Source organism: Panthera tigris, chromosome C1, assembly GCF_018350195.1.
Source record: "Panthera tigris isolate Pti1 chromosome C1, P.tigris_Pti1_mat1.1, whole genome shotgun sequence".
Classification (NCBI taxonomy): Eukaryota; Metazoa; Chordata; class Mammalia; order Carnivora; family Felidae; genus Panthera; species Panthera tigris.
In genome coordinates, this window is record NC_056667.1 from 140,861,301 (window position 1) to 140,880,420 (window position 19,120).

At 39.4% G+C, this 19,120-nt stretch overlaps 1 protein-coding gene across 1 annotated transcript in view; it reads right to left on the bottom strand.

Annotated features, from left to right (window-relative positions):
* Window positions 1–19,120, bottom strand: part of NEB (nebulin) — a 223,438-nt gene that overhangs the window by 64,603 nt on the left and 139,715 nt on the right. The window contains exons 78-98 of the mRNA XM_042994438.1: window positions 16,393–16,497; window positions 15,981–16,292; window positions 15,138–15,242; window positions 14,446–14,544; window positions 14,149–14,250; window positions 13,903–14,010; window positions 13,177–13,488; window positions 11,721–11,825; window positions 11,524–11,628; window positions 11,039–11,146; window positions 10,138–10,245; window positions 9,924–10,037; window positions 9,299–9,496; window positions 8,803–8,907; window positions 8,003–8,107; window positions 7,801–7,905; window positions 4,487–4,594; window positions 2,419–2,532; window positions 1,924–2,121; window positions 1,509–1,613; window positions 525–629 (exon numbers count right to left, since the gene is read on the bottom strand). Coding sequence (XP_042850372.1) covers window positions 525–629; window positions 1,509–1,613; window positions 1,924–2,121; window positions 2,419–2,532; window positions 4,487–4,594; window positions 7,801–7,905; window positions 8,003–8,107; window positions 8,803–8,907; window positions 9,299–9,496; window positions 9,924–10,037; window positions 10,138–10,245; window positions 11,039–11,146; window positions 11,524–11,628; window positions 11,721–11,825; window positions 13,177–13,488; window positions 13,903–14,010; window positions 14,149–14,250; window positions 14,446–14,544; window positions 15,138–15,242; window positions 15,981–16,292; window positions 16,393–16,497 — 2,826 coding nt within the window. The remainder of the gene's footprint in view (window positions 1–524; window positions 630–1,508; window positions 1,614–1,923; window positions 2,122–2,418; window positions 2,533–4,486; window positions 4,595–7,800; window positions 7,906–8,002; window positions 8,108–8,802; window positions 8,908–9,298; window positions 9,497–9,923; window positions 10,038–10,137; window positions 10,246–11,038; window positions 11,147–11,523; window positions 11,629–11,720; window positions 11,826–13,176; window positions 13,489–13,902; window positions 14,011–14,148; window positions 14,251–14,445; window positions 14,545–15,137; window positions 15,243–15,980; window positions 16,293–16,392; window positions 16,498–19,120) is intronic.

Here is a 19,120-nt window from a genome sequence, read left to right on the forward strand (position 1 = left end):
ATTGACCTGGGAGGTTAGTTGAAGATAAGAAAGAACAGCTTTGTGCTGGGTTCATCTGCTGTTTTTCAGGCGTAATGGATATATGTGGTGTACACATAAGGATGCCGAGGCTCAGAGGGATTAGGGCTTTTCCCAAGCCTCATGAAGGATGTGTGGTAGTGACTGTCCACATCTCTGACTTCAGAGTTTTCTCCCTCCTCACCCTAGTGTCATTTGCTCTAATTTATTAGAATTCTTAGACAGTGAGACAGAGCTGTTGCTCTTGACACAAGGATACAAGAAGCAACTTCGGACACTCTAAAACACCAAGTATTTAGTAGACTTAGATCCCTTACAACTCCTCACTGGGAACTGATTGAACACATCAGGTTTCAGAGAACAAGAGCAGAGCTGTAAGTACTTTCTAAGGTACTAATTCTGGTTTCCCAGTTAGAAAAGACCACTTTTTTTTTTTTTTTTTGCCACTTCTGCTTGAGTGGCAGTCTGTCTTTACTACTGTCCACACTATTTCCCCATGCACCTACATCACTTAGTTGTTTCCCACTTTTGACAGCCTGCACATAGAGTGGAGTATCAGTGACCAACTTGTAGTCATTCCTCGTCTTCTGCGCATGAGCTTTGTACTTGATCTGCCAAGAGAAGAAAATAAACCTGTGTTAGACCATTCACTGTATCAGAAATTGCTGGTTTTCACAGAGGGTTTGATTGCTTTTAACTTTTTTCCCCTAAGTTTATTTATTTTGAGCAAGCAAGAGAGAGAGAGAGAGAGCACAAGTTGGGGAGGGGTGGAGAGAGAGGGAGAGAGAAAGAATCCCAAGGAGGCTCCACACTGTCAGTGCAGAGCCTGATGTGGGGCTCGAACTCACAAACCACAAGATCATGGCCTGAGCAGAAGTTAGACACTTAAATAACTGAGCCACCCAGGTGCCCCAATGTTTACTTTCATTAGCACTTATTCAACTGACCAGGATGCATTTGAATTTTATGACAATCTGTGTAATCAATGTTTATAGTCCTATAGAGCTTCCAGAGCCTTCTAGCAGGCTTGACAGCTGCTCTTCTAGGAACATTGGAGCTTTTTTACTGAAATCTTGATTACACTGTTAATTTGCCTAGCAAATCCTCTTTTTATAAATAGATCCTGTCTATAGCACCACAAACTCCTAACAAATGAGATTTTCCTAATATGCAAATCATGTGCTCAATATTTGAAATAGTCCAAATGTAGACAGAAGAAAAGAGCCAGGGGTCCCTTTGCCACAAGAAGACAGTGGGACAGCTTGAATGCAGTGTTTCATTGGAAAGCTACAGGCATTCCTGTGCAATGGCCATTCTCTGCTCCTTAGCATCTTTCTCCAGCTCAGCCATCCTCAACACCACTTACGACATAGCTGGTCTGTGACAATGTCCATAACTCTCCCCCTGACTTATACTATGTAGAAAAGGAAACATACTTTAAAAAAAGCCAAAAAACAAACAAACAAACAAAAAAAACAAGGCAAACTCACATCATTACGTAGATCATAAGCATGTTTGGCATGAAGAATTTCAGGAGTGTCCCAGATGTAGCAGCCAATGCCTTTTAGCCAGTTGAGGTCATCTTTGTATACAATCTAAAGGATTGCAGCAGACAGAAGGAATCAGACCAAAAAAAAAAAAAAAAAAAAAAAAAAACTGATCATAACTCTAACACCCTCTGGACCCAGGATGACTTTATGGAATGAAAATCAAAAGGCATTACGCTGTGAGGCTGAGGGTACCATGGAAACATGGGCACACAGAGCCCTGCTTCCAGGGACAGACCCATAGGTATGTAGGAAAGCGATAGTGGAAGAAGGCTGAGGGGAAGCAACAGGGAGTCTGCTTCTCCTCAGGATGGGATGTGGAGCCAGGGAAGGGGACCTTCATAAGCAATGGGCTTACGTCGCTGATCTGATCTGTGACTTTTCTGACGTGGCTGTTGACTTGCAAGTCAGGGTGGCAAATCCACTCATGGAGGTGTAGGCGGTAATCAATCTCACTGACTTTCTTCTGAGAATCCTTAGCAGTAACCATCTCCACCATGTCAGGAACAATGTGGATTTTCATCTTGTTCTTTTCATAAACTGATTTGTATAGGCGCTATGAAGATAAAATAACATGCCAATTATACAGGAAATTGTGCAAGGTATCCTGGCAATACGTGCTTTTCTTATATACCAGAGAAGTCAGGGTAACCAACTTACAGCAATCAGGTGGGATCTGGAATTTTCTGACACTTCCTACAGATCCATGGGGGTGGGGGAAGCAGAAATAACACTTCCCTTCTTCACATATGCACAGTCAGTGCCATGTGCATTAATAGGAAATGTTCTGATCTATGATAGATGGCTATATTACTTGGCTTTGATTTGAAGGAAGGTCTTTGGGATTACTTACATCAATGTTAAACTTGCCGACTCTGAGACACCGTGCTGTATTTGGATCATCTTCGACGCTTTTTGGTAAAGTATAAAGAGCTTTGAATTTTTCATATTCTTCTCGATATTTGATCTACAGAGAGAAAGTACAAAGGGAGAAAAAGTTTTGGAGAGTAATGGATTTATATTGTTAAAGAGTACGGGACATAATAGGAAGGGCCCAACCCTGAGATCCAGCCAACGTGGGGTCACCACTTCTCTGGGCTCGTCTCCTCATCTTTGCATAGAGGTGGACATACAGCACTAGTGCCTGCCACAGGGTGACCCTGAGAATTACATAAAACTATACCTGACAGTACTCTGTAAACTGCAGAGAGGTATAAACTTTTAGTTACTGTTTTAAAAATGCCCATACCGGGATGCCTGGGTGGCTCAGTTGGTTAAGTGTCTGACTCTTGATTTCAGCTGAGGCCATGATCTCATGGTTTGTGAGTTCAGGCACCATGTCGGGCTCTGCTCTGACAGCACAGGGACTGCTTGGGATTCTTTCTCTTTCTCTCTCTCTGCCCCTCCCCCACTCACATGCATGCATGCACATGTGCTCTCTCTCTCAAAATGAGTAAACGTCAAAAAAATAAAATAAAATATAAAAATGCCTGTACCAATACTTCTGCTACTAAAATTAATTCATTTTAAAGATTATGTATTTTTTAAATAATCTCTTTCATGATAATGACTTTGATTTTCTCAACCATGAATGAAAGATGAAAAATGTGCTCAGTTCTTTGTTTTTAGTAATTGACAAGCCTGATGCTTAAGAGACATAGTCCTTGAATTTCAGTTTTTATGAGGTTTCCCAAAAATACACTGTAACCAGTTTCTATGGGAAAACCAACTTTTAATTCTTAAGACATATTGCCTATGAATTAATGCTCCATGATTACATGAACTAGGAGGTAAGGCCCTTACAGAAATGAAGATCCAATCTCCTAGCACATGATAAAATTTCTCTCATAACTCAAAGGCCCACAACTTAGTAAAACAAAAACAAAAACAAAACAAAAAAAGGAAGATGGGATTATTTGTGTAAGAATTGCAGTGAAGCCCTTTGCTGACTGGAAACCAACAAAAATTCCCAACAGAATTTTCCAGAACATTAATTCACATGCTCCTTACATCTAAACCATTCCTCAGTTATAAAGAAGATACTATTCAAAGGCACCTTTTTTTTTTAAGCTACTGTTGAAATCTGTCTTTTAAGGGATTAATTTCTCTGTGTCCCACCTTGTTCCAAAAACAAGTTGCTGAAAATTCTGCTTCTATAACTTTTTTTATGACTAAAGGAGCAAATATCTGCTGAGCTTTTCAATTCTATCTACAAAACCTCTCTTTCCAAATGAAGTTTGCTCCTTTGGGTTAGTCTGTTTGCAGTCTTCCAAACAGACTTGGGTCTGAGAAAATCACATATATTCGTTTTTCTTTCAGGTAAAAATTAAATTCCATATATTATCTAACAAAGTCCTTTCCTAATTACACATCTCTAGGTCCCATGAGAAGGTAGTGAAATCAATTTACTGGGTCATTAGCACTTAAATGAATAGAACAGAATCGAAATGATCAGAGTGCATTGTTTTTAGTGTAGCAGTATGCTCTCTTCTGTAAAATATTTATGTCAGAAGGAACTCATGTAAACTTCAGGTGTGTGTGTGTGTGTGTGTGTGTGTGTGTGCGCACGCACGCGTGTGTATGTATTTGCATGCTGGCTTGCAATATCAAATCAATTTCTCACTGTGGGTCATGGTAAAAAAAAAAGGTATGAGAAATACTGATCTAAAATGCTATGTAAAATGTTCACAATTAAGTGGTAAAAGTCTCTAGAAGAGGCTTACTTAAGTTTTAAGAACACTTTAGGCATAAAGGGTTCAAAAGACTAAAGATCTAAATAGATCATGTTATTTAGGATTTTCTTTTACAATATACATAACATACAACATAATCCTTATGACATAACCAGAAAGATTCTAGGAGCAGAGAACTGGGGAAGTCAGATGGTGGGTGGAAGGCTATCACATTTGCATTTGACTTACATTGCTGGCCAGATGCTTCTGGCTCTTGGCATGTGTCAGGGACATAGTGCTGGTAGGCAGGATATAGCTGGTGGCTTTCACTCTATCCCAGGCCTCCTTGTACAGGTTCTGTAGGGGTTAAAAATCATCTTGTGAATACAGAAAGATGCATTCTTGTTGGCTCTTGAGGAGGGGGTCTTTCCTGTATTTGTCCTTCTCAGAGACTCCTTACCAACCTCTAGATCTTCACCTTCAGTAGGATCCACGTACCCCTACATGAATAACAGGTCTAATGCCATGACTATAATTTCACAGTTCATTATTTTGTTCTCTACCATAGTACTTATCACAGTTTGGCAGTGATAAAGAACTTTTCTTTATTCTCTTTATTCTCTTTATTCTTTATTTTCTTTATTTCTTTGTTTGGGGTGATAAAGAACTTTTCTATATCTTGAATGCAGTGGTGGACACGTGACTATGCATTTGTAAAGCGATAGTATTATACATCACAAAGAGTGAAATTTACATAAATTAAAAAAAAATTTTTGATGCTATATTCATTCTCCATCGGTCTAGGAATTCCTGGAGGATGAAAACAATTAACTTAAAATCTATTTATCCTTTCCTACTTTTTGGTAGCTGAGAGCCCCCAAAATATTTCCACTCCTACGTATTTATTCACTCAAGGGAAATGAAAACTTACCTCTACACAAAAACCTATACACAAATGTATACAGCAGCTTTATTCACAATTGTCAAAAATTAGAAAGAACTCAGATGTCCTTTAAGCCTGGATGGATAAACAAATTGTGGTACATCCATGGAATGGTATTAAAAGAATAAACTACTAGTTTATATAGCAATGTGTGTAGTACATAAATGCATTTTGCTAAGAGAAAGAAGCCAGACCTGATGGCTACATAATTCTTAATTCCATTTACATAACATTCTGCAAAAAGGTTAAAAAAATTTTTTTTTCTTTTAACAAGTGCAGAAAATGCCTCTGTGGATGTCAAGGGAGAAAAGAGGGGAAGCAAGAGGGAAATTTTGAGGTGATATAGAAGTTTTCTGTATCTTGACTATGGTGGTGAATACATGACTCCATGCCTTGCTAAAAGCCATAGTACTACATACCACAAAGAGTAATTTACAGTATGTAAATTAAAACACAGAAGCAACCAGAATGGGGGACAGGACTAAAATAGGGTAAAAACTCTAACAAATAAGTCTAATTGTGTTACAAATGTGTAACAAACTACACTGGAGGAAGTGAGAAAGAAAACTAATTTGTTTTGGAAAATGGTATTTTGTCTGTAACCAAAATAACCACACAAAATACTGTACTCTAGTTATTAAATTTGTTTCCCACAGGAATATGGGTTAGCAATTGTGAAAGCATTTTATGTGCCTATAAGAGTTGAAGAAATAAGTACATGTATCGTAGGTGATGAGAGTTGGGCTTTCTGGAAAAATTAAAAAAAGACAAACACAAGTTGGAAAAATAAGAAAGGGTAGAAGGCTAGAATGAACTCTGTGGTGTAGAGTTATATTGGAGACATCAGTAGGAACTCATGTTTTAAAACACAGATAGGGTTAGGTAAGTATAGAATACAGATATATATGCATATGTGGTTAGTATACATATATTTCTAAGCTCTGTCCCCATAGGAGTCCTAGCAGCAAATGAGCACACCCAGTATTTTGATCTTGGTTTTGAAATGCCATTCTCCAATAAATAAACTAGGGCTCCTTAGAGAGGTGGGTCTAGAACAGGGGAAATACAAGATGAACATGTTGTGGTGCCAGAAAGTAAGGAAGTGCTGGAAAACAATGATGGAGTATGTCAAGGCCTTATAGGAGACACCTTGAAAGAGCCCCCAGTGGTCAAAGGTAAAATAATTAGAGCAAGAAAATAAATAACATTATAGACTACATCCTATGGAATAAAATAAATATCCATGAGCCCATACTGATACAAATAAAAGAAACAAATGGTAGGAAGGAAGAGTTGTTTCTTGCAGAATTCCAACTAATAAATGTAGAAAGGATGCAGGAAACAAAAAATCACTAACAGGCATATTACATAGCAATAATTGTTTCAGGCAAGATCCATCAATAGATGCTAAAATACGTGAGAGAAAAGTTCGAGGAAAAACAGGATACGTGCATAGTTCCAAGTATATCCTCCATGATATTTCTTCATAACAAAGGGGAAAAGAGTAACTTTACAGTGGAAAAGCTCAGCAGACAGTGACCTAGCCAAGTTACCAAGGTCAACATCACCAGTTATTGATGTCATGTGCCACCTGCCATGATGCACTGAGAGAAGCACATCACTTTTGTGTTATGCTCGCCAGAACTGCACGCTATTGATCTAATCATGAGAAGTCATCATGTAAAACCAAATTGAGGGACATTCTACAAAATAACTGGTCAGTATTCTCCAAAAGCGTCACGATCAGAAAAAGACAAGGACGAACTGAGAAATGATCAGATTGGAGGAGGCTAAAGAGTCACGACAACTAAATGCAATGTGGGATGATGGACTGGCATCTGAAACAGAAAAGCACACTAGTGGGAAAATCCTGGTGAAAAGTGGATGAAGTCTGTAATCAACACTGCAACAATGTTAATATTTTAGTTTTGATAACTGTATCACAGAAAAAAATATGCTGGAATTCTCTGTACTATTTGTGCAACTTTTTTGTAAATCTAAAATTATTTCAAAATGAAGTTTAGGGACGCCTGGGTGGCTCAGCTGGTTGAGAGTCCGGCTTCGGCTCAGGTCATGATCTCACAGTCAGTGAGTTCGAGCCCTGCGTCGGGCTCTGTGTTGGCAGCTCAGAGCCTGGAGCCTGCTTCGGATTCTGTGTCCCCCTCTCTATCTGCCCCTCCCCCACTCATGCTCTGTCTCTCTCTGTCTCAGAAATAAACATTAAAAAAAAATTTTTTTTAAATGAAGTTTAAAAAATGCTTGTTGAATTAACCAATTCAGAGGAGGAAAAAGAATGTGTTTGCAGGCTGTAAGCCACTGGCCACCGGAGAAGTCAGGGAAGGACAAGTCCAGGGTCAATGTAGCATAACTTCAACTGCACCTGCCTTCAATAAGGAAGGAGCTCCTAAATTTGTGACAACTGCATGAAATGGTGCAATATTTAAAGTGGGGCTTATTTAATTGTAACTAGGACTACTGATGAGATAGAGTAGAAATTTGAAGGTTCATGAAAAAAAACTGGAAAAACTTTTGGGGGTAAGGTGTCTATCCGAACTATTCCCTTATTGTCTCTAAAGGAGAAAAAGAGAACTCAAATACAAAGATGAGAAAAAGAACTCACACTGCTATAAAGATTCTTCAGGTTCTTGGTTCTGTCGTAATCCACTGTTTCTAGAACTGTCGTATATTTGTCCTTAATCTGATGATAATTTTCTTTGTATTTCACCTACACACAAAAAAGATGAGTTATGCTTTTCTTCTGTTTGAAAATACATAAAGACAGTAATGGCTTGTCCTGGAAGAGTAGTATAAGGAAAACGCACCTCACTGGCATTAATGCCGCTTTGAAGGGCAGTCACGTAAAGTGGTGTATCTGTGACCAGGTTATAATTCTGTAGATTATCTTTACCTGCTGCCGTGTATTGTAGCTGTAAAGAAAAACAAGTGAGCAGAAATGGTAAAATTTCAGCTTTTACAGTTTGTGCCAATTTAGATGAGCCTTTATTTCTGGGTTTCTGCTTTCATACTAACAAACAGGCTGTCATTCTATATTCCTGCCAACATCGTTTGGCTGTCAAGACTAATAGTTTGTCTTCACCAACAGTGGAGTTTGGCTCTTTGCCAGGTCCTCTTCCTTTCTTCCTTTTCCATGCGTGTACCCCAACCCTGACTACAGTTCCACAGCCTCGACCTTCCATTAACCTGCCCTATCAGAGCCCAAACATATGCTGGGCAATTTTCCAGATATCTACTTTTTACTTCAGAATTTATCTACCTAAGGTCAAAGCATGCATTTGCATCTTACTCTCTGCAAGTTAACCTCATCAACTTCCGGACAGATGCTTGAGAGTTAGTTCACTAGGAAACACCTCCCAGGTAACTTTTTTTTATAAACATCAAATGCTTAAGCCACAGGAGATACTAAAACCGAGAAGGTCCAACACAAGAGGAGGTCACCAGGAGAGGTTCTACTGGGCAGGGATCCTTTGGTTTCCTTGGATCATGCACTGTTAAAGCAGCTTTCTCCGCCTGGGCACAGGGATGGACTAGTTGTCACCCACGGAGAGCATTACAAAGTCCACGGATTCACAGTGAGCCAGTCCTTCTAGGAAGATGCACACACCTGACTCTGGAGATCATAGGCTTTCTTGGCATGGAGGATCTGAGGTGTATCCCAAACGTAGCATCCAATGCCTTTCAGCCAGTTCAAGTCATCCTTATACACATTCTGCAAGAAAGAAGGGGTGATGAAAAGTGGCAGGTGCTAACTGAACTTAGAATTGCATTTTGATAATTTCCTATCAGCTGCTGGCTGTGCTCAGTGGTCATAGGGTGGGCTTCTCAACAGCTGGAGGTCGTTAATGCCCCGACCTAAAGAAACTCAGGAGGAGAGCAACAGCTAAGTCAAATCTGGTATAAAAACAGATTAAATATCTAACATAGGTGTCACAGGACTCAGAGGGGACTCTTACACCAAAAAGTGGTTACCTGTGCCACCATGTTTTAAAAAAAAAAAAAACAGCCACATTTACGAATACAGGGACAATTAGAGCATTGAAGGCCTAGGCAGGGTTGGGTGAAGCCTGTAACCAAGTCAAGCTTCAGAAAGGACATCATACATCACTCAAGATCTCTTGGGCATTTCGGGCCCGTATAACGTTGGGTTCCTCCGGAAGAGATGTCCACTGGTGGAAGTAGTGTCGATACTCCAGGTCACTGAGGATGTACTGGCATTTTTTAGCCAGCACGTGATTCATCATATCGTTGGGGATATGAACATTGGCTTTGGTGTCTTCATAATCTCTTCTGTAGTTCAACTAAAGAATAATATTTTTTAAAGACAAAAAGAAGAGAGGAATTAAAGTGTGAATTATTCAGATTGATCTCTCTTAGAGTCTAATCTCTACCATAGATCAGTACCTTTAGAATAAACAAAGATTAAAAAAATTATACTTTAATATATTCTTCTTTTTCAGTTTCCCATCCTTTCATAATAGAGGGGTAAATAGTTACCTTGTCATGTTCTCCTTTTTCCAAACAGCTACCTCACTCTGTGTTTTGTAGTGGAGGAGGAAGGAAGGGGAGAAGGCCCATAGCTGTCAAAGGTACACAAGGCTAACTGGCAGGGGTGGGGACTCATTCCTCACACCCCATGTCCCTCTCAACCAAAGAACAGATTACAAACAGGCAGACTAATAGTACACTTAAGGGTACAAATCCTCCACTAAGGTGAGTTTTGCTTACCGCACTCCTCATCTTTTGGAAATCCAGACAGTGAACCACACCAGGGAACTCACTGATTTCTTTTCCAGCCAGATAATGACCCTTCTGCTTCTCATATGTCTCTTTGTATTTAAGCTGTGAAGTAGGTACAACATTGAGAATCACTGGGATTTTCTAACCACCTTCCCAATCAAGAAAGACTCTGAAACCTATGAGAGGAAACAGTACTACTGACCTCACTGTTCACGTAGTCGGCATGCTTAGCTCCAACAATGGGAATATAGCGTTCATCCAAGGTATAGCCATAGGCCTTGGTTCCTTCCCATGCCCCTTTATACAGTATCTAGAACAAAGAAATGTGTGTCAACAAGTTTGTATTCAACTTCCTTCAGATATTGCTAAAAAGAAAATGGTAAAACCAAGGTAAAATATTTATGTTTAAAGGCAAAGCTTACATCTTTATTTAGAGCCATGATCATGTCTACCTAAGAACAGGGCAGAGTCTTCTGGCTTATTGCAAATTAAATCTACAGACACTGAGGCATTTTATAACAGAGTTTAACTAAGTTCTAATAAAAGTGAAAAATAAATTTTCACATAGGGAGAGAATCACCAAAGATTGCTTTCCATTGGGCATACAACATACACACTACCTACACACAATCATCATTTAAATTAGCTGAATTAAAATTTGGAGGTCAAGTCTTCCATTTGTTGGCTACAGATATTTATACATGATTGCTAAAGAAGGACCAGCTTTTCCTCTCTTTTCCCTGTTGATAGATGTTCAGTCCTATGTGCACCTAGAGCTGGTACACCACTTGTGACATTATTATCTATTTCTTTGGATATCTGTCCCTCTCATTTGCATGGGCTTGTGAAGGAAGGACTTGTCTTTATTGAGCTTTAGCTTCTTAGTGCCTCCTACCGTGCCTGGCACATCACAGGAGCTCAAAAATACTGGCTGAACAGATACTACTTCTAATAAACAAGACTAGTTATTTCTAATAAACAAGACTACATACAATAAAAATAATAGATCTTATATGTTCAGTTGTTCACAAAATCAGCCAAGGATATGAATACTGACAAGAGCTTAAAATTAAGAACTGAGTTGTAAATTGCATAAAACTTACGGTACTATAGAGTTTTCCCATGTCTTTGGAGTGGGTGATATGTGGTGTATCTGGAGAAAATGTATACTTGCCCTTTATTTCTTTATTAAATGTTTCTTTATACTTTATCTAAGGAGAAAACAGACAAAACAAAACAAAGCCTTTGGTTACTGTAAATGTGTATTTAAAGTTTCATGGGTTCTACCTAGCAAGATAATAATCAGTCTACATTTAGAGGTTAAAACTAACCAACTGGTTGAATTTCAGCTCATTTTTAGCTAATATAGCAGAAAAATTTGGACAAGAACACAGATATTATCTAAAAGTGAGTAGAGTATACATCCTACTAGTGACTTTTCAGACATTCCCACCAAAGATGATCTTACAGTTTCCCACCCCAGTGTTCATTTTCTTACAAGCAGTTATCTGGAGTTACGCAAATGCATTCAATGGTGGACAGCTAACTCCCCAGTCCATGTACCTCATTATACACAAAGCAAACTTACATCACTTTGATTGACTGAATTAATCTTCGCCAAAACAATCTCTGGAGTATCCTCTACACTTGTAAAGTTAGGATAGTTGTCAAGAGCATCTTTCTTATATTTTATCTGCAAAGAAACAGAGATGATTAAGGCTGGGTACCTATCCCCACACAGCAGGCAAGGGAGTCAGGCATTAGGTGAGAAAAGGCTCTGCGTACCTGATTCACCATTTCCTGGTTCTTAGTAACCCTCACATAGTCCACAGAATCCAGGGGGATCCAGCCAATGCCACGGAGCCACTCCAGGTCAGCTTTGTACACATTCTGAGAGCAGGAAGAGAGAGACAACGCAGGTATAAATGACTCAGACATAGGATTACAGACAGCAGATCAGAAACAACTTTTTCAGGAGCTTTTTTAAGGATTTCTGTCTCATGGCTCTTGTCTCATTGATTCCATCATGATTTCATCTGTTTACCTGGGGAATATTTCTTGAGCCTGTTACTATGAGTGAGGTGCTGTGCTAGGTGCTTTGAGGGATAAGTATATAAAGGAATCTAGTGTAAACAGAAGTCATTTACAAGGTGAAGGGTGGTAAGTGCTGTGAGAGCAGAAACATTCAAGTGCTGTGGGAATTACGGCCAGGAAGCCATTATTTTCAGCAGTGAGCCTAAGGAAAGGTTTTACCAAGGAGAGTGTAATTTTAGATGGACTTGTATTTGGTATTTAGAAATATGTGGGACATTTACACAATACAAAGGAAATTACACAAGTAAGTGCTCGTGTATTATAGAGTAGGGGGACACATCCCTCTGGCCAAGCCTAGCTCTCCTCTCCCCCACCCAGTGCCTGGATTCTCTTGGGCCACCTCATACCAAAGGAGCTGCTAATCTGGTTAAAGGTCCACAATAGTCACTCTGTTGTAGCAGCAATGAGGTGGGATGTTCAAATTCGGCACCTGTGCTACAGGTGGTCCTTCACTTCTCGATTCTGATTTGGTAATGAGAATATCAGGCAGGGTTAGCTCCAGGGTATACCCAAGCATCACTTCAATGCACTGTGTTTCTATTCCTTACAGACTGTTGGTGGTAGCTAGAGGTCTTGACTCAGGCTTCGGTGTCAGATGGCCTATGTCATGTATTCTCTACCCTAGCATTACCAAAGCTGTGCATGAGGGATTCTGGGCCCTCCTGTGGCTCATTAGTACTTTGTTTCCTTTTTGTTTTGATTCTTTGCAAGCAAGTCCTTCATAAATGCCTGAAGGAGTGAAATGCTCACAAAGCAAGAATGGGGTGTTCCCAGGTCCTTGACTACATGATCATCCAATATTGTTAAAATCCCAACTCGCTCTCCAGTCTCACCCCAAGCCAATTGTTATTCTAAATCAACTGATAACTTTTCAGGCAGATGTGAGATGTTGCTGATGGCAAAGATGATACAAAAACAATTTTTTTTTATTTGACTTTGAAAGTTATTCAGGAATGCATAGTCAAGGCAAAGCTGTCAATCACTGCCCACGGTCTTTCTCTACTTCATATCCAGCCTTATTTCCCTTCTGGGAACAAACTCAATATTTATGGCTCAAAGTTTCCAAGACTGGTGCATCCAGAGTGCTGCTTATAATTCTCAGAGTACACCATACATTTCTAGATAATTAAGAAACAAAATCACTTACATCACTCTGTAGGTCATAGGCCTTCCTTGCCTGGATAACATCATTTTGATCAGGATGACATATCCATTGGTGCAGGTAATTACGGTAATCAATATCACTGACAAGTTCCTGCCCATGTTTGGCAGCCAACACCGACACCATGTCAGCAGGTATATTGATTTTGGCCTTTGTTTTATGATAGTCTTCTTTGTATAGTCTGTCATTCTGAATCTGGCCTGCGTGCTCAAACCAAACCAGTTTAGGATCATCTCTCATCGTTGGAACACCAACATAATGACCTCTTTGCTTTACATGTTCAGCTTTGTATTTCAGCTGGTAGGAGAAAAAATAGAGATTCCATCAGTTATGACAAGCACTCAAGGCAAAGGGGGCTGGAAACATCAGCATTCAGCCCCTCAGCCTTTTGTCAACTGCCTCACTGAGACTAAATAACAAAAAGCAGTGAAATAAATAGATATGAAGAAACAGCAATTTAAAAATAGAAAAAAAAATATTTGTTTTCTAATTCTGCCTATATTTTATTTGAAAGCTTAGAGATTTTAAGGAAGCGGGGGAATAGAAGAACAGTAAAGCATGCAAACGACAGCTTTTAAAGAAGCCAAAAACAGACTCCCAAAGCCTACAGGAAGGACTAGAAGGGAACAGATACTCCAACCATCCCTAAGCCCAGCCAGGCCTGCTAAGCCAAGGAACACTCCAACGTGCACTCACATAAGGATAAATTACCTCGCTCTGAACATCACTAGAGTGATGGGCATGGACAAATGGCACCGCATCCGGAGGCAAAATGTAACCTGTAGCTTTTTGCCTCTCCCAACCTTCCTTGTAGAGATACTAAAAGACAGAGAGCCACAACAGAAGCTTAAGTAAGGAGTCACAATGAGGGACTGGTCATGTACATACATCTCCCACAGTTATATTATGGTCCTTTGTCTCCACACAAAGTACCAGGCATCTGGCTAAAATCCATACCTGGTCCAGAATCCGGGCTGCCTCCTGGGCAGTGTGCAGCAAGGGGGTTTCTGTGAGAGTGTACTTTGATTTGGTATCATTCCAATCTTTCCGGTATTTAATCTGGAAATGAGAGGCAAGAGGGTAAGTTACTTGATGTTAAGAAAATATAATGTCGTCCAAGCAAATGCAAGCATCATCTCAATGACTACAATCTGTATCTCAGACAATGATTGCATGCTGAGCTTAAGTAGGTGGAAAGCTTTGGAAATGACATTTCACGACTGAGCAATTTTAGAACGACAGCCATGTACTTACATCATTTAGGATCTCACCACTTTGTTTTGCAGTCACGTAATCAACTCTGTCATCCACAGGAGTAAAGTTGAGAGTTTCTATTTTCGTGCGGTATTTTTTCTATGGGAAAGAAAATATCTTTCAAACAGTTGTAGTTTCTGGTCCTGTCTGAGCCGAGAAAGAGATACTAGACTTAAGGGTCCTTCTCTACTAGAAGTGTAGAGTGCCATATTTGAATGGCACCTTCTTGGCAATTTGGCCTTTTTTCGTAGTCTTTTATTTTTTAACAACTGAGTGGTTTCTCACACCTCCCACAGATTTTGAAAGTAGCAGGTTTGCTTAGTTATCAAAGTCATGTAATATAATACATATATACAATATAATACATATATAATAATTGTATCATGATACTCAATGTGTTTTTTTTCAACTGTGTAAACTTCTCCCAAGTGTGGTGTCATTGCTGACAAAAGAAGTTTTCCATTTACACAATTCCAAGCATCGGTGAGTGTACTGGACATTATATTATGGATGTGGCCCCATGATGTGATAGGGACAGTAGAGGGTTGTTTTGGGACAAGATATTTCTGGCTTAAATGACAGCAATTGCAGTTATTAACACTGCTGATGGGGCATGACTTCATTTTGGCTTGTGTAATTTTGTCCAGTCTCCCAGGAAATGCACTAAATGGCCAGGTAAAATCTTGGAATACCTCACTGAAGATATCTGCAGCATGTTTGGCATGATTGACAGAAACGGAATCAGTCGGCATCCACCCGATCCCACGTAACCATTCCAAGTCAGCCTTGTAGACAGCCTGTGGGAACAGAGCCATGTGATCTCAGCAACTCTGGTCATACGGTCCTATTTATTCTATCTATTGATTTGATGGAAAAATACAATATAAAGATGACATACTCAAGCAGCTGGGAAGGTAACATAAGTAAATTCATTGGGAGGTCAGGAGGTATGAAAAACGGGGAGACATTTTTCTATCTAAAGGGGGGTAGCCTCAGTTCGGCTCCAGTTACGGTTGCCAGGGCGTAATGCATGTCCAGGAATTTGTTCTCCGATTTTTCTAAAGAAGTAGGGAATCCAAATTTGTACCCCAAATTTCCTGATTTAAAAAACCTTGGCAACTTAATTCAAGATTTTTAAACACTACATCAACTGAAAAAAAGCCTACCTGTGCCTACATCCTTTCCACAGACTGCCAACGTTGTACCTTTGTTGCTACATAAATTCCACAAATAATATTTTCACAGTAGTTGTCTTTATACAGTCACAGTTAAGATTTATAGTCACACAACCATATATTCCTTAATACAAAATCTACATCTTTCACAGCTTTGATGATTTTTGACACCATACTACATGATGTAACTAAAACCAAATTCTTGGCTGTATAAAGACAGGAAGCAGTGATATAAAATTTAATGACAAACTTTCTTGGCTGTATAAAGACAGGAAGTGGTGATATAAAATTTAATGACAAACTTTATGGGAGTCACGGCAAAATGAGAAAAGAGCTCATGCTAAAACATAGCCCACTCACATCGCTTTGCAGTTGGTAGGCTTTCTTGGCCTGAATCACATCGTTCTGGTCAGGCATGCACGTCCACTCATGTAGGTAATTGCGATAATCAATGTCGCTGACCAGAGTCTGGCATTTTTTAGAGTGCAAGATGGAAAGCATGTCTGCAGGGCTTTGGAATTTAGTCTTCCATTTGGCCCAGTGCAGCCGGTACTCTCTTTCATTCTGAATCTTGCCAGCGATGAGGGCCCACCGGATCTTGTTGTCATCCCTGGCTGTGCGGGTACCCACGTAGTGTCCCTTCTGCTTCTCATGGTCAAGCTTGTATTTATACTGGAGATGGAAAAACAAAGCAGATGGGTCACAGTATGTGCTCTTGATGCACCTAGGATGTTTGCTTAAAAACTGAGAAGTTAAACAAGGCCACACTTACGTCACTGGCAATCTCCCTGGAGGCCTTGGCAGCCTGGATAGGGATGGCATCCAGCCGCACATCGCAGCTCATCTTCATTTCATCCCAACCTTCGCGGTAAATTTTCTGAAGAGGAGAAAAAAAGAAGTTATCATTTTGGATTCAAATGTACCAATAACTTCAGGGGCTCAAGTAGAATTAATATCAGAGCAGTACAGTTTTGAAGTCCCAGAATAGGTTGAAAAGAGGATAGGTAAAAGAATAATTCCGCACCAAGCTACTGGAATACGATATTGTGTGTGGAGTCCAAAGATCTGGGCTTGATAAGAGTTGTTTCTTTTTAATTTAAATCATGGCTTCTATGTAGTTATTCATAGTTTATATAATAGCGTTTAGATGCTTCTTTTTTTTTTTTTTTTTTTAGATGCTTCTTGTATCAGTAGCACTGGGATAAGGTTATGGTCAGACTTAATGAGAAATTACTGGGTTTCTTTAAGTTAATAATTCCAATTTATTTAATTTTAATTTTTTTTTAACGTTTTATTTATTTTTGAGACAGGGAGAGACAGAGCATGAGCGGGGGAGGGGCAGAGAGAGAGGGAGACACAGAATCGGAAGCAGGCTCCAGGCTCTGAGCCATCAGCCCAGAGCCCGACGCGGGGCTCGAACTCACGAACCGCGAGATCGTGACCTGAGCCGAAGTCGGATGCTTAACCGACTGAGCCACCCAGGCGCCCCCAATTTATTTAATTTTAAAATTCAACTCAATTCTGTCATCTTCAGAATTATACACTTTTTATATTTGTGGGGAGGTTTTCCCCAGGATGGTTTCTTAGATTTTTTCATGTAGTTGATGATGCATATTGTTTGGGAAAGTTAGATATTCCTTCTGAAACACAATTGTATGTTAATAGCCATTAAAATTTTTTTTTTCATGTTTATTCATTTTTTAGAGAGAGAGGAGGGGAAGGGGCAGAGGGGAAGGGGCAGAGGGAGAGGGAGACACAGAACTCGAAGCAGGCTCCAGGCTCCATGCTGTCAGCACAGAGTCTGATGAGGGGCTTGAACCCATGAACCGTGAGATCATAACCTGAGCCGAAGCCGGAGGCTTAACTGACTGAGCCATGCAGGTGCCCCAATAGCCATTTTAAAAATGCAGTGTGTTTTTACTTATACACAGAAGTTAATTAAGGTAGTGATTTACAGATAACTTTTATAATATACGTTCATATTTAAATGGACACATTCTGTGTTGATGATGTAAGACTCAAAAATAACAGTAATTTAGGGGCGCCTGGGTGGCTCAGTTAGTTGAGCGTCTGACTTCGGCTCAAGTCATGATCTCACGATTCGTGGGCCCGCATTGGGCTCTGTGCTGATAGCTCGGAGCCTGGACCCTGCTTCAGATCCTGTGTCTCCCTCTCTCTCTGCCCCTCCCCTGCTCGCGCTTTCTCTCACTGTCTCAAAAATAAACAAACATTTAAAAAAAAAGAAGTAACAGTTATTTAAATGTATAATTCAGAAATCATACCAATCAATGTGGAAGCTTTAAAAGCGCAGAAGGATGAATTTCAATTATTGACAGTTTCACGGGCTTTGCATATCTGAAATATGAGTGTAGACAAGTTTTGTATGAATTTTTATTCAAGTTTCTGTATGAATTTTGGGTAGGCCTATTTAACAATTGACTTTCATTTTTAGACAAAATAAAAGTGTTCTCCACATTTAAATGTGGAGTGTTCTTCTACATTTAAATGGAGAATATTTAATGCAAACTTGTCATGTTATTTAGATTTTGTTTTTATTTTATTACATATAATGTTATACTACTTTTAATTATGTATTAGATTTTTATTTATGTGTTCAAATATATTTTTTATTTGAGTTAAAAAAAATCAGGGTTTGAGACCAAAACTTCGTCTACTAACTTTGAGAACACGGATCAATTCCTCAATCACTTTAAGTCTCAACTCTCCCATCTGATGAAAACAAAATAGCACTATATATTTTATTCATGTGATTAGATTAAATGAGTTAACATGAATTTGCTGGTTACCTAGAAAATTATATACAAATATCTTGAAAAAGTTGTGCTTTCCAAATGATAGAAACAGTTTTAAGTAGTGGATTTTATCAAGATTATAGTAATAGTGACACCATGTTTTAAAAAAATGTACCTTTTGGTTAGCATTCACATGGGAGGTTTGATTTCCTCCCATAATGAGAATGAGAAAGCCATTCTCATTAATGTCTTTTTACTTTTAATTTTAGAGAGAGAGCAAGAAAGTGCATATGATCAGGGGAGAGGGGCAGAGGGGGAGCGAGAGAGAATCTTAAACAGGCTTAACATTCAACACAGAGCTCATTGTGGGGCTCGATCCCATGACACTGGGATTATGACCTGAGCGGAAATCAAGAATCAGATACTCAACTGACTGAGCCACACATGCGTCCTTCATTAATGTCTTAATATCGAATATCTAAATATCTGAAGTTCGTAACTTTTGGTGTAGTTTCAAATACTACTCTTGCTTACATCGAGATATCAGCTGTAGGATTCTGGTATTTCCAGCTAAGAAATATATCATACAAAAGAGAGCACATGAGACTTTCCCTGATTGTCCAGCCAAAGGTGCCTCTGGATGGAAAAGAAGAGGCTGAGGACTTTGTTTGTGCTGCAGTTTGGTGATGAGAAAGCACTGTACCATAATACTATTCTTGTCTGAAAAAAATGTATCAACGCCCTAAA